General features: G+C 45.8%; 4 protein-coding genes across 4 annotated transcripts; 1 reads left to right on the top strand and 3 right to left on the bottom strand.

The window, feature by feature from the left end:
- Nucleotides 1–418: 418 nt before the first annotated feature.
- On the bottom strand, nt 419–2445 carry GLAREA_07922 (thiamine diphosphate-binding fold (THDP-binding); the record flags this gene model as incomplete). The annotated part of the gene is made up of 6 exons (XM_008082609.1): nt 419–538; nt 591–1151; nt 1197–1465; nt 1512–1997; nt 2064–2291; nt 2349–2445. The coding sequence occupies 6 exons, from the start codon at nt 2443–2445 to the stop codon at nt 419–421; spliced, it is 1761 nt and encodes a 586-aa protein (XP_008080800.1).
- A 3502-nt stretch (nt 2446–5947) lies between these two features.
- Nucleotides 5948–7195, bottom strand: GLAREA_07921 (Metallo-dependent phosphatase; the record flags this gene model as incomplete). The annotated part of the gene is made up of 2 exons (XM_008082608.1): nt 5948–6942; nt 6991–7195. 2 exons carry the CDS (start codon nt 7193–7195, stop codon nt 5948–5950), a joined length of 1200 nt encoding a protein of 399 aa, XP_008080799.1.
- A 1156-nt stretch (nt 7196–8351) lies between these two features.
- Nucleotides 8352–10053, top strand: GLAREA_07920 (uncharacterized protein; the record flags this gene model as incomplete). The annotated part of the gene is made up of 2 exons (XM_008082607.1): nt 8352–8456; nt 8542–10053. The coding sequence occupies 2 exons, from the start codon at nt 8352–8354 to the stop codon at nt 10051–10053; spliced, it is 1617 nt and encodes a 538-aa protein (XP_008080798.1).
- A 2684-nt stretch (nt 10054–12737) lies between these two features.
- GLAREA_07919 (Protein kinase-like (PK-like)) lies at nt 12738–14615 on the bottom strand (the record flags this gene model as incomplete). Its single annotated transcript, XM_008082606.1, has 6 exons — nt 12738–13666; nt 13714–14098; nt 14148–14299; nt 14355–14462; nt 14508–14559; nt 14607–14615. The coding sequence occupies 6 exons, from the start codon at nt 14613–14615 to the stop codon at nt 12738–12740; spliced, it is 1635 nt and encodes a 544-aa protein (XP_008080797.1).
- Nucleotides 14616–14791: the final 176 nt, after the last annotated feature.

Here is a 14791-nt window from a genome sequence, read left to right as displayed (position 1 = left end):
AAGTTAACAACCCGCATGCTACGAAGAGCCATCAACTGGCACATGAACAGAAGACGTAATACCCAAATCCTCTATGCCACGCCCGAATTGACCTCTAAGTAAAATCCGAATTTTTGGCATATACCATCACCATCAGAATCACCAGTCTCTGCATTACAAGCCCCCTCAGGCGTCAAAGTCCTTGGCAGCTAGACGTCAAGTCAGGCGTCTACTGTTAAGCTTAACTTCTCCACTCGGTGCAGAAGATGACCCAAAAATAGCGTCCATGCTTAAACAAAGAAGACGTGAGGCATGATGGCAATTGTATCTTGTATTACAAGTCCGTTTCCACGTTCATGGAAGCCAACAAAATGATAAAATATCAACACACATCGCTCTGGAAATCGATCCCAAGAATCTCATTCCTTTCGATACTCCATCATTCCCCCACAATCCCATTCTGATCAATCTGCTTCCCCGCCAATCTAGCTCTCGCAAGCTCAAGCTGCCTCGTCAACCTCCATGGATAATCAAACTGATCCATCACAATCTCACACAGCTACACACAAGTCAGCCACCATCCACGAGCCTCGCACGATAGAACGACTTACCTGAATACTATTCGTAGAATTGAAATCCTCATCCGTCAGAACTTTCTCAAGCTCTTCAACAGTCTCACAGCGATAACTCTTACTCGCAATCCCCGTCTCCTGTCTCGCGCCGAAGAACTCGAGCATCTTCTGGTGATCCCACAGCATACTAACGTCGTTGTACTTTTGCTTTGGTCCGTTGATGGCGCGTTCGATAGAGTACCCGTTATTATTGATCACGAAAATGATCGGTTTGAAGCCGTATCGGATGTACGATCCGATTTCCTGGACTGTCATTTGCAAGGAGCCTTCGCCGACGATTAAGACTACTCTTCCTGGGTGCTTCAGCTCTTTGGCTGCTACCAGGGCGCCGAGACAGGCTCCGACGGTGTATCCGATGGAACTCCAGAAGATTTGAGTGATGAATTGAGAGTTTGGGGGAAAGGTGGCATCGGGCATGCCGAATTGAGCGGTGCCAGATTCGGCGAGGATTATGTCGTTGGGCTTGAGGAATTTGCCGAGTCGTTGCCATGTGTACGATTGCTCTATCTTGCCTGATTTTAGGTTGCTGAGAATGGGTACCTTACATACTTGTTAGTAGGATTCTCTTGTTTCGTTGATACTGACCTCAATTTTAGTGGATTTAGGTGATCTTGGTATGTTGTATTTTCCTGTATCCTTCTTCAGTTCTTCCACGAGCTTTTTTAAAACAGGCAATAAATGCACGCCATCATATTTCTTCCCTTGTACTTGACAGTACTCGTGACCCAAGTAGACGAGATGCTCATCTTTGATAAATCTAGTGAAACCACCTGTGTTCGAGTCGGACAACAACGGTCCTATATTCAGGACCAGATCCGACGCGTGTACGGCATCGGCTACACCAGGAAAGGAAGCTGAATGCAAGTCAGTATTTACAGTTTACTGGAGGTGAATATCTACCAATTCCATTATATACTCCTCCATATGTTGGCAGTGTCTCATCAATAACGCCTTTTGACAATGGAGTGGAGAAGCTCTGAAAGTGTGTTAAATCCACAAGTTCTCTCATCAAATCTCGACCCTTGTGTCGGATAGTCAACACATCTGCAAGAACTGCAGGTTTCGCAGCAGACTTGATTAGCTCAAGAGTTGATTTGACAATCTCATCTTCCACATCAGTACTCTCATTTTTTATGGTGGTGTCAAGAGGTGTCTCTAAGCGAGTCGCATCCAGCTGGACCGAGACAATGTCTAAAGGGATGTAGATGAAGACCGGCAATCGACTTTTGACACCTTCGATAAGGACTCGATCAATCTCCTCAGCCATGGTGCTATCATCCATAAGATATGCATACGTCTTACGGACAGGTTCGGACATCCCAATGTAAATCGCGTGATCCATCTCAGGATACATAGTATGATGGATGAGAGCCTTGGCTTTTTGAACTAGCAAACGGAATGTCAGTCAGAATATTCCTTCGGCCTTAACCTCACCAGATTTATCAATCTTACTCGGTCTTGAAGTCATTCCCACGAGATGAATCATGCCGGCGTGCTCAGCCATTGCACCAGCAACACCATTCATAGCCGACAGCTCTCCTACACCATAAGTGGTGAGCAGAGCCGCTGGGTTGCCCTTAATTCGAGCATATCCATCCGCTGCATATGCTCCGTTAAGCTCATTGCAAGTACCGATCCATGTTAATTCAGGGACGTCATATATTTGATCCAGCAATGTCACTAAGTGAGGAGAGTTAGCCAAGCCATGTATTATAGACCATGGGGGATAGGGTGTACAATTGAAATCGCCTGGAACACCGAAAACATGCTCAATACCAAGTGATGCCAAGCGCTTCCAAATGTAGTATCCAAGTGGTACTGTAGATGGAGCCATGTTTCGAGTCACTTAATACCGTAGTTCTCCTGTATGTTTGGTGTACAAATGGTGGGGTTGTGTGCAAGTCGTAAAGGTAACAGCAGAACTGAATAGGCCGAGGTAACCTATTAATAAGTAGGGGCGGGTAGTAACGGCTGACCCCGCAAATCACATTCCGCCTTTACAATGAATCTATTACTGTACACTCATTCATCTACGTAACAAATCGTCTGGCAAATAAATTGTTTCGGTCAACTTCGGTTGTTGTTTGCTGTTTTGGTTCTATACACAGAACCAAAACACTACGTAGCTACCTACTTACATCTTCCGAGTCGGCCTGGCCGGGCTATAAACTCTAAACAGGGTTAAATCTTATAGTTAAAAAATAAAATTCAAATTAGGTATATTACTATATAGCCTAGGGATGATCCTATATACTTCGTATATACTAAGATTTATATTTCTATATAATACTTATAAACTCTAGAAACTTATCTACCTTCGAGCCTAGAATTAGCTACTTCCGGGCCGGAACCGGTAGTAATTAGTCTTCTTAAACCTCCGATAAGCTCGCTTACTTCTACTCTAGGCCAGCTTATAATAACGTACAAACCTCATTTAACGTTAATTAAGATACACGTTAATTAAGATACTATAAAGTAGGCAACCGTACTACCGGCCAAGGTACGAAGACTGACGAGTAGTCATGTTAAAGCTAACGATTGCCTTCTCCTTCTTTGTTAAAATAAGATCCCAAGGTTGGTACATCGGGCTTGCGATGAAGAAGATTTCTACAGAAGATATTCATCTAATAAGCTAGAGCTGAGCAAGCAATGCCGCCTGCTTCACGAACACAAAGAATGGGTAGAATTTCAAAATCCGTTAAACTCATGAAAAGCTTATTTACTGATGGCCAAGTAGCGATGCTAGATCAACGAATCCGGGTACAGAAAATCATGTTCTTGTTTCGCCAGCGGTTATTGCAGTCTGTATCGACGGAGACTCGCATATATGAAATAACGCAATACAAACTTCAGAACAAACAAGATTCAATTCATTACAGTCAGAGAAAAAGCGTTTGCTTCATAGTTACACGACATGGAACACAAGCGGCTAGTCGAAAGTTCGAAATACACAAATGGCTTGCTTACTTGCTCTAGCCTCCGCATCTTCCATTCTGTCTGGATATTGGTGATATTTAAAGTAAGCCGAATTCATGTCTCGTGGACATGAAAACCCAAAAGCGAACAAATGCACTGTTTCTCCTCTTTCGTGGATAGTCTACGACTCTTAGAGTGAGAATCTTTACAGATCTTGGTAGTGGAAAGTGCCACAAACGTTGAACTCCGCTCTCCAATATCACTCAAAAATGCGTTGATACTTTGGCAAGTCTTAAGTGCCTAAGAGCACAAGTTAAGAGCATCTCCACCTTCAGGTTTGCTCAGTTTCGCACAGCCTTGTCACAATCTACTGAGTAAGCTTGGATGGCAACACAGTTTGAGACTTGAAAGCTGTAACTTTGACGATACCTTGATCTTTTGACTTAATTTTACTCTACTGATAACCTAGAAAGGCTAAATAAATTTGATGATGTGTTTCAGAAAGCTCTTCTACTACTTCTGTCTTTCAGGCCTATTAGCCACCGTCAAAGCTGGAGCTTGCGATGACTTTGTTAACAACCCCTCCACGGAGTTAGTAGTGTCTTCTGCCGATCCACCTGGAAATGGCTAACATTTTCTCACGCGCCAATTGTTGCCCGTTTTGGAGAGACGGTAACAAATCAATGGCTCTCGGAATCGGTCAGCATCTGGGACAGCGAAATCTTCTCCATGGGTCCTCTAGGAATCATTACCGCTGTCGTATCTATGATCCGTGTCGCGGGAAGTTCCTCGCTCAAGACATTTATCGGCAGGGCCCAGGAGAGCCGCCCAGGGACAGCTGAATTTGAACTTCTCTCTCGTACCAGCGATACCACCACTGAACTGTGGAATGAGGGTGGAATCGCACGTGTATCTGGTAGGGGCTGCATTATTGTCTCGGCGAGGATCCACGCGTGGAGACGTTGGGACAGTCTCTCGGCAAGAGCGGGGCATGGAAAATCCGAGGAAACTTCCATGATATCGAGACTACTTCTATAGCATCCTGGAAGTTGAATGGTTCCAGAGAACCGCTCGAGAGAAACTTGACTCTAAGCCCTAACTTGTCGATGAATATTGGTCACCAAAGAAGGTCGAAATTTGCCATTGGGGTGTCGCAATGATAGGTATTCTCTTGCAATCCGGTAAGCCCCGAAGTCTCCTCAAATTCCGTGAGTTGATGAGATCAGGGGTTTTGGTGTACACATGTAAGCACGGTACAATAAAAACTACAGAAGACATTTGACTTGCACCCGGAGAAGGACCTGGCGAAGGACTCGGAGAAATTGGTAAACGACAAAGATAACCAATCGAGAAATGCCCTCCACTACCTGGCAGAGCAGTACGCTTCAGATGGCTGAATGCATTTTTTACGAAGCATTTTCTAAGGTACTACTGAAGCCTGAGCTCGATATCAAAGATGCCTGACAGCTAACCGCCTTCTCACATGCTGCAAGAGCAGGATTTCGTGGAATGGCTAAAGTACTAGTTGAGAGATGCGCTGACGTGTTTCACGCAGATGACGAGTATCAGTGGTAGACCTCGGGACAAGCTTTAGACTTTGATCAGCTACACATCGTAGAACTTTTGTTACATGAAATACAATCAACGAACATAGTGTATGAAGGGAAAAGGCCAAAAGAACGGAAACACAACCTTATTAGTACAGGGTTGATGATAAAAGCGTTTTCGAAGGCAAATGATAATTTCGGAGAAACAACGATGCAGATTTATCTTGAAGATCAGGGGATATTCTCCAAAGTGTTTGGAAAGAGGAACGTATCAAAATTCTCACGACTGAGCTGCGTAAAGCATCACATCGAGAAGACGAGGAAAGAGTGGAGCAATTGTTGTCAGATGCAGCAAAGAAAAGGGAATAGTGCTGGAAGAGTACCAAACGAAATTGGGGTTGATGTTGAATAAGAGAACAGATGATAAGGTACCCAAGAAGGGGGTCTCTGAAACCACCCTGAATGAAGTTTTCTTCTTAAAATAAAACCTCAGACCTATTCACTCATGCCAGATTTTCAGATCCTGCGACGTATCTGCTCTATTACATAAAATAATACATGATATCAGCGAAACACACTACCAGATTAAGCAGCATTCCAACATCCATCGACAAAACCATTCAGATTATTGTTGCTGTAACAGCCAATGGTGGGTTAAAGATTGGTGGGACACATCCCATGTTGGCCGTCTGAATATACGACAAAATCATGATTCTTTGCATATGGAAGGGACCAGGAGGTATGCATAGTGTGTAATAGTCGGACGATATATGACAGAAAATAGAGGCTAAGGGACGAGCAAAAAAAGGAGAGAAAGAACAAACATCAGCACATAGAAGAGATTGGATTTGAAGAAACTATTGGATTCAGCATTTATTCGTCCCAGACAGGCAAGTCTATGTCAACCACAATAGGCTTGTTGTACTTCTTTCCACCCACTCCATGAGGGTAAGAAGACGCCATAATGGCAGCATTGATGATGCATGTTTCGCGTCGTCCTATTCTTCCAGACAACGCTTCTAAATCGCAGCGTTTCGAAGGAGGTAGACCGCCCTGTCCAAGTGTAGCTAGGGGTAGAGCCTCCGGAGGAACTGCTAGTAGGCCCGTAGCTACACAAGACAGTGCTCGCTCAACCACGTTTTGACGGTGCGGACTTCTTGATGCAGTACGCTTTCTCGATTTAGGTGTTGACGCGTCAGCCATAGGCATTGTAGGATGATATGGCACGAAAGACGGTCGTTGAGAACCATCTTCATCTCGCTCCAGTCGCCACGTTCCGATAGAACCGTCGTTTTTCAGTGGGGATCCACCTCTGACGGACAGATCAACCAAGGACATTTTTTTATTACCAAGTCCCGGATCGACCCAGGGTTCAGCACTAGCTTCCTTGAACTTGATATTGGGATTGTCTAAATCCCAGAGTACGCGTTCTACGCCTCTTCCCTCGTGAACATGACCACAGATAGCAAGACGAGGTCTAATTCTCCAGAGAGCGGTTCGTAATGCTTCGCAGCCAGCTGCTCGCCTCGTGCTGGTCTCATCGCGATGGTACTTGGCAGGGGTATGCGTTAGAACAATGTCAGAATCGAGAGGTATTCGGTCCCAGATATTGTGCGCCTCCTCCAAGCCATATCCAAAAGCCCACATTCCATTCGTTGGTGATAAAGGGGATCCGAATATTCTGAAGGTAGTACGAGGCCCATCCGGAGAGGTCAGTCTAACAACAGCGGCTTCGTGTCTTAACCATGTTATGGATGACGAGTTTGTGAATAACTCTTGACACTTCTCGGGGTCCTGCAGGTCTTGATTGTGAAAGTATTGTCCATACTGACTATAGAAGTCCGAATCGAGGGTAATGTCGTGGTTGCCTACTGGAGATCAGTCTTCGGTCTGAGAACATTACAGGATATGCAAACCGGCAATAATGAGTTTACACTCGAAGTCTGCCTCCTCGATCCAATTGACAGCTCTTTGTAATTCTTTAAAAGAGCCTTGATTCGTCATATCTCCGGCATGAATCAAGACATCTCCTTTCGGAAGTTTGAAGGGCCCACCGGGCGCGGCATTGTGAGTATCGGAGATGCAGACGAAGCGTGTTCGTCGCGTGGTAGGAGCTGCCATGATGAAAGGTAGGATGTGTAGGGATGGCGAGAGTTAAAGGTGTTTCTGGCAAGACAGAGGGCGGAGGGGTTGTATTAACGGTAATTCAGGTCCAGTCGCTCGTCCGCCAGACCCTACGCATACGAATGATATGCATTGTATTCCACAACGGTCAGAAAGCTCACCATGGCACGGCCGTAAAAGGTGTTATTGTTGTTTCGAAGGCAAGAGTCCTAACCGGAAAGGCGAACACTCTGATTGTGCAGTTCGAAAATGACACCACCCAAATGTCATGGACCGATCACAGCTTCCATCGCTCTTTCCCCCCGTCTCACGGACGAAATTGTAGCTAGGATGGGTTCGATATTGCTGGCATAGTGAGAAGTCGTGGTGATGCTCAGACGAGGAAATCGTGCGCGATGGACTGGCAGTTTGGGCCCGAGACTGTGTTGTCGTCGATGTATTCAATTTCGTTCGAGGCTGCATGAATAAGGCAGCTGGGTTCATCGCGGTCTGCGTCCGACTTGAGCTCTGCTGCCCGCACTTGGGACAAAAATGGCCGTGACCCCTGTTCCCCTCAGTAGCTCGCCGCTGCTCATCCGCATCTCATTCGACGACGACAATTCCAGCACAACAACCTTCCCCTTTTTACTTCCAAGTACATCAACCATCTAGACAAATCGCAAGAGCAGGTTGATTGCGATTCATCAGCGCTACCGATCCAACACGAATATCGAGCAGGACAGCCATTCCATCCGTCACATATATCCCGTCAACACCATTAAACTCGCCAATTCTCTTCCCGGCCACCTCAATTTCCTGCCAATCGACGGTGCAGCACGTCCTTCCACCAAACAAAGTGCCGTACGAGCTACCTCAGACATATGGGCTGGAGATTCGACGATCTTGCCATTATACACATCTCAAATACACGGCGCTCTTCGTCACGGAGTCAATCAATGCCTCTTGGTGCAGCTTAAATCTCAGCGAGACTACGGCAACCACAGCCGTTTTTTCGACGATACTCCGGGAAACTCTACGAAGCTCTTCGCGAAGCGTGTGACCAGGGCTTCATCGTGCCATCAGACTACTTCTTCACAGCGACACGTGGTTACCTACTTTTCCTACGCCCATTGCTAGGAAATTACCGTGAAAAGCTTGAGTCCGTCGCAGGATAATGGCTGCGGTCTCTGCACCGCATGCCCAAAGTGCATTGACACCGCCGACAAGTTCTCATGGAGGAGCGGCTTCGTGGAACTATTCTTTACCCTCGCAATCAGAGGTGAGCCGATCTGAGCTTTACGTAGCTTGTCTATCATTGCGTGTTTGCGTTTGTTTCATCATGTGTACTAATTCGGCCCGCACAGAACGTTCCACACTCAAAAGCAAACGACCATGCAAGACCTCCCTTATCACAAGCCAATGGACACGCCCTGGGCCACAAATCTTCACGATCTGACATGGCTTCAAAGCGAGCGGATAGCTTTTCTCAACCTTCCTCGTCCGGCCATCTTGCCCCCGCTCGCGTGAACGCTCTCGCTCGCAAAGGAAGCAGCATTAGTGACACACCTAGCGCACCCGATAGCCTTTTAGATCTGTACGGTGAGAATCGGAGCGCGATGAATAGTGTAGATTATGGAGACCGCGCACTAGTGGGCAAGGACGCCTACGATGTGGAGGACCCAGAACATTCAAGATGGATACACAGAGACAAACTTGCGCGGATAGAAAGCCAAGAACTCCAGGCGGCTGGCATCGTTCTTCCACGGACACGAGCTACTAGCAAATCGAGTCGACGGGAGCATAGTCGCGACGCGCAGGCGAACGGTCATAGAAGCGAACAAAGTGGCCAGAAGAGACGGCGTATTGAGGAAGACGCGCCATTAGATGAAGAAAGTTCTGCGCCAGAGGCATGGGATTTGCGCTTACCTGCCGAAATTGCTGCGGACCCATCAGAAGGTTATCGAGACATGAGTGGCGGCGTGAAGGGAGTGTCTAGGATACCTGTGCTTAAAACAAGCCCTCTGCCAATACCAATGGAACATCTGGAGCGGGATAAGGTGCTACGGAGAAGGAACAGCAATCCATTGATGTCTGATGACGAGCCCATAACTAACACCAAAACCCGTGGTCGAAGTCAAAGCATCAAAATATTGGAAGATGCGACATCAACACCCACACCGGCAAGCCGAGTAATTTCAGACAACTCGCCTGCCAAAAAGACTCCTGCGCCGAGAAAGGTAACTGGGGGTGCGTCTGTTCCGCCAAAGTCGAAAAACAAAACACCCGGCAGAGATACTAACTCAGGCCAAAGACCTTCGACCCGATCTGGCGAGCTGGGGACCACTGGAAGTCTTACCAAGCGCCCGGATAGCATCACTAAACGTCCTGAGGGTGATCCACCATGGTTAGCAACAATGTACAAGCCGGATCCGCGACTACCACCAGATCAACAACTTCTCCCAACTGTAGCAAAAAGATTACAGCAGGAGCAATGGGAGAAGGAAGGAAGATTCGGCAATACCTATGATACTTCATTTCGACCACTAAATGACGAGCAACTACCTGAAAAGCATGTTCCACCACCAATTATGCTCGAGCCATATCCAAAAACACCAGAGCAGCCATCGGCGGAATGGCCTCTGAAGGCTCCAAAAAGCCCTGCTTTGAGCTCTGGGAGACCTGGCACAGCTGGGAGAACGGAGAGCTATTCTGTCATGCCAAAAGTTGCCCCTTCACCGCGTCTCGGCACTACACCACATATGGGAAAACCACAGGGAGTTGGACCCTTGCCAAGCCCAAAGCCGCCAGTCCAGGCGCCAGAAGCACCTGAGCCCAAGAAAAAAGAAGGAGGGTGCGGTTGCTGTGTTATAATGTGAATTACGCTCCTAGTACCTCCTTTTAGGGTTATCTTGGCACACTCGAAGATACAGTTAGCCGAGCGGCACCTATTCTCATGCATCCTATTCTTGGATTCCAAAATCACATACCGATTCTTGTTAGTTCTGGACCAAGGTCCGCTACTATTAATGATCCTCACTTACAAACGTACAAATTGTCTCTTTTACTCTACCTATCACGACATTACGACTCTCTTCATTCCTTTTGTTCTTATTGATTCCCCAGGAGGTGCTTCCAAATGGACAGTCTTCTCTTTTTGGCAGATTTGTGAAGAGGTTGATACACGTTAGGCTTTTATTGTTGTTGTTGTTTTTATGGAGCAAGCGAAAATCACGGGTTGAGGAAAAGCGTGCTGGCCTTTTGGATCACTTTTTCAGATGCAGCTGGCTGGATAAACTCGGGCTTGAGGGCTTTGAGGCTTGGTGGAGTTGTACAAATACTGGTGGGGTCGTGGACTGTGTTAGGTACATAGGGACAAATCCGCATGGATTGGTGAATGAAATACTGAATCAATAGTTGGGTGTGCCGATGTGAAATTCGATCACTTAAGCGCAGACAGACCATTCTCATCCTCAGGTATGTCTCTAGTCAGCTGTACTGCTATCTAGAAAGAAAACTGCTAATGTGTGATATCCAATCTGCCCTCTGCTAATCATGCTCGAAACATTTCACGGTCGAGACAATAATTGGAGAGCTTATATCTCCAGACTCAATTGCCGAGTAGGCGCCCAGCTCAGCAGATAATCAAATCTCTTCTAACTGTCTCTAATGGATTAGATGGGGGGCTAAGTAGGTGGTCAATTCACAAAAGTAACTGACACATTGCCTCTGAGATTTGTACACGTTTGATCTACGGAGATGAGTTGAGAATTAGCAAGTTATTTACAAATGCATTGTCTCAAGTAGATAGAAGAAGATGGTACAGGGGGAGGTGAAATTGGTTTAAATTATTAAGACTAGTAGGAAGTGGTTTGAAGTGGTTTGAGCTGTGGTGATGTGGCTGCGAATATTGTGGGTTGTTGGAGCAAGCTTTTGAGATCGAGTCACAGATGTAGAGGGAGCTAGAATCGTTAGACGCTTTAGCGGCTTTTGTATATGGGTTACTCATTCATACCTTCGTCAGTCATGTTCTTAGACAGAGGTAGCTCACCAATATCTTTCAAGTATCCACCAATTTGGGAAACAATAATCGTCATTCTAGTATCTATAAAATTCAACTTCTCATCAACTAGTCGTCTTATTTGGTTCTCAGATTCGCCTCACACTCGCTTACCAGTTACCACAAATATTTTTGTAATCAACGTCTAAATGGGATATCGACTCACATTGTTGTAGTGACATTCGAACTCCTCATCATTGACGTGTTTAAAAAACTACTCGAATGATACTTCAACACGGAATCTGACCCAGACCCATTAAAAGCATTTATCGGCTCAATTCCCGTATCATCGTTCGCCTCCGAATCCCAAATCAGTCTGAACATTCCGTGGATGCGGGTTGGAATGTCAAAGATGGCGCGGGGAGTATGATGCGGGACAGATTTACTATACCACTCCTTGGAATCACAAGTCTTTTGATCTTAATTTACAGGAAATACACGTGTTGGTAGGATTGCAAATAGGAATCGGTGTGTTTGCAATTTGTGACGAAGTGTCGGTTTGGGGAGTTGTTCTTGTTGATGGGTTGTTTGTAGGAATCGTATGGAAGCCAAAAACGTATGTGTGTATATGAATAATGGATTAGACCCAAAGAAGATTGATGTCAAAAAGCAGAGGCAAATAAGTCGCACCTAAAAGTTTTGTTAAAAGGAATTTGTTCAAGAGAGTTCACACTAGCAGGTGAAGTGTGATATAGAACATAAAATAAGTGGCAGAACTTTCCAGATAAGTTATAATTTAGGTTAGGAAAGTAAAATCAACCATGAGTCTAGTTTGAATACGGTCTAGAGACGTCTTATTGACCGAGGGGAGTCAACAACTCATTTAACGAGATATAATGATATATGGCTAATATATTACACAAAACAATCCCATCTTTTGTCTCGAGTACCATGTTTTTGCTGCAACTCATTTTACCCACCGACAGTGTGATAAGAAGTTGATATAAAACATCCGACAAGACATCACATGATTCACATCATCATCCAAAATTACAAGCATGCTCCGGATAAAAGCGTCAGTTGAATGTGAGTTGCGCATAGGACAGATAGATGAGGAATTTCATCTTCGCTGCTTCGCAGCTCTCATCTTCTCTAACACTGATAAGTTTCTCGATAATCTTCGCCAATAATGAAATAACATCACCTAGTATCTAACACTGTACTTTTGGCCATTTTCCAAATTTACTTTATTCCATCTCGACGCTTGTGATCTTCTGGAATATCAATTGCTTACACTAATATGAACTATTCCAAAACAGCTACCGAGCACCCAGCTTTATCAGTATAATGTGCTATCAGAATTTTGCTTTCTGCGATAGTTCGTGTATGAATGAAGTTGTTCGTCGAAAGTGGGATGGGCAAGGGGCCACATGAAATACACCCGTCCGCAACGCTGGCAAAGACAGAATAGCTTGTATGTTCAAAGATAGTTCAAGAGATTTGCGTACATGGCCTGATATCATAGCAACTTAGATAATGCCATAAAGCTTATACGAATGGCGATCATGTAGCCAGTGACTCTCCGTCGACAGTATCCTGGAATGGCCACAACTTCTCAACATCGATTCTCTCTTCATCAGTTTCCGCGGCTTCTAAGCAAACAGCCTTTAAACGATTCAGCTCGGCTTGCATCTCATTATACTTGCTCGGTACAACTGTCCCGTCAGGATTCAAGCCATAATTATTCTGGATCAGGTTCAACGTATCGGAGACAAACCCCCTCTTTTCTACCTCACGGTTGAACAGAGAGATATTCTCGTCACTGAAACTTACAGGACAAGGGCCAGAATCAGGGCAGAGCCTTTCCCAATTAGTGACAATCCGCATGAGCGCTCGTCGTAGAAAGAACATAGTATTGCTTTCCCACAGTTGTTGCACAATCTTAACCGGTTGGACTTGTATCTCATCGTCTAGCTTTAGAGCAGCCCAATGCCTTGAGTTATCCCTCCTCGTGATTTGGAGATAGTACTGATGTAGGTGCTCACTTCTATGCATCTTCTCAGCGAAGTCTATTTCGTTTTGACTGGCATCCTTGGCACAATCGCGCCGCTTTGGCAAGTCTGAAAGATCAAGTGAGACTGGTTCTCGGTGTCGCACCATCTTTGGCACTTCACAATGACAGAAGAAAGAAGTTGCTGCAGTTGATTGCCAGTCAATCACGCTAGTGATTTGCAAAGTGTTGGGATCGACAAATATATTGTCAAGATGGAGGTCGGAATGCCACAATGTAAAGGCATCAATGTCCTCGGTTGTAGGCGGTGGGACCATAGCTGGAGTGAGCTTAAGATGTGTGTCTAATAGATCCAGCATTTCCTCAGGCATCTCAGGCTCTACCCGCGAACGAGCGTAATTTAACCTTGAATGGCCATGCTGTTCAAGAAACATCTTCTCGCTGATCGCTTTATTTTCGATGAAGTCAACGGCGCCGTGAACTGTAAACATTAATTTGAAAGATTCCACAACAAGCAAATCTGCTTACAAGGTCCTCTATTCATATCCATGGTAGCCTTTTCTTTTTGCCAGTAATCCATCGTCACCAATGGGCCCATTCTGAATTGTTCCAGGGACGAGGGTGCTGCCGTTCTTGTCGTTGCGAGCTGCTCGCCATAAGGAGCATCTGCTTTGAAGTAGATACAACCACACTGCTTGAAAGCTGTGTCTGTGAGCCTACGTTCAAACTCGACAATTTGCCTTATGATACCGAACCGAGATATGATTGACAGTCTATTCCAATCTTGCCAGAGTGCCCACAAAGGCTGGCCTTGAGCTTTCTCTTCCAGTATATATTCCGCTCCCACTGGGTTGGACTTCTCGGAAGACCAGGCGATAATGCGAGGAGTTGGGATATCCAGGATTTCGCGTAGCTGTAACAAACTTAGCCAGGTTGAATATTCGATGCGAAGATCCGCCTACGAAAGTACGGGTTGCAACTTCCGAGGCTGTCGTGTAAAAAGCAGGCCCTGCGCATGCGTTGGGCAACTTTGCAAATACCACTGACCCATTGTCCATGGTCAGCAGAAATGCCTTATTGTTCATGCCTTCCTTGCATTTGAGGACTTCTACACCTGAGAACTCTCAGTCAGTTCGCTGTCACGTGGTCATGTGTTGAAGAATGCATACATCGACGGGCACCGTCTTCAGATTTGGCTTTGACTGCGACGCGTACGAGCTCCTGTAGGTTGAATTTGAGATATCTCTGGGATAGATTATACGCCTCGTTGTGTCTGACTGGTCAGCACAGATGACCAGAACCCCTCGATATCAAAAACATACACCCAGCGATGCCTAGTATATTTGTAGAGGTCTGCCTCCGGAATTTCCTCCACTGTGAAATCAGCAAGATACGTGACACTGAATTGAGATTTTGCATACCAGACCCATCTTCTCTCGCCACACGAAATGCAATTGTATTGTGCTGGCAAAGTTGTAGCGTCGGGAAAGTCCGAGATCTTATATTAAAGGGATACGTTGGACAGCGGCGAGTGAGAGGATGATGAAATCGCCGATGGTACGAAAGCGACTGGAACATTGATAGAGAAGTTTGCGTAGGGCTACGT

The sequence above is a fragment of the Glarea lozoyensis genome, assembly GCF_000409485.1.
Source record: "Glarea lozoyensis ATCC 20868 chromosome Unknown GLAREA16, whole genome shotgun sequence".
Classification (NCBI taxonomy): Eukaryota; Fungi; Ascomycota; class Leotiomycetes; order Helotiales; family Helotiaceae; genus Glarea; species Glarea lozoyensis.
Note: the sequence above shows the minus strand (reverse complement) of the source record. Positions and strands in the feature narration are given on the sequence as shown.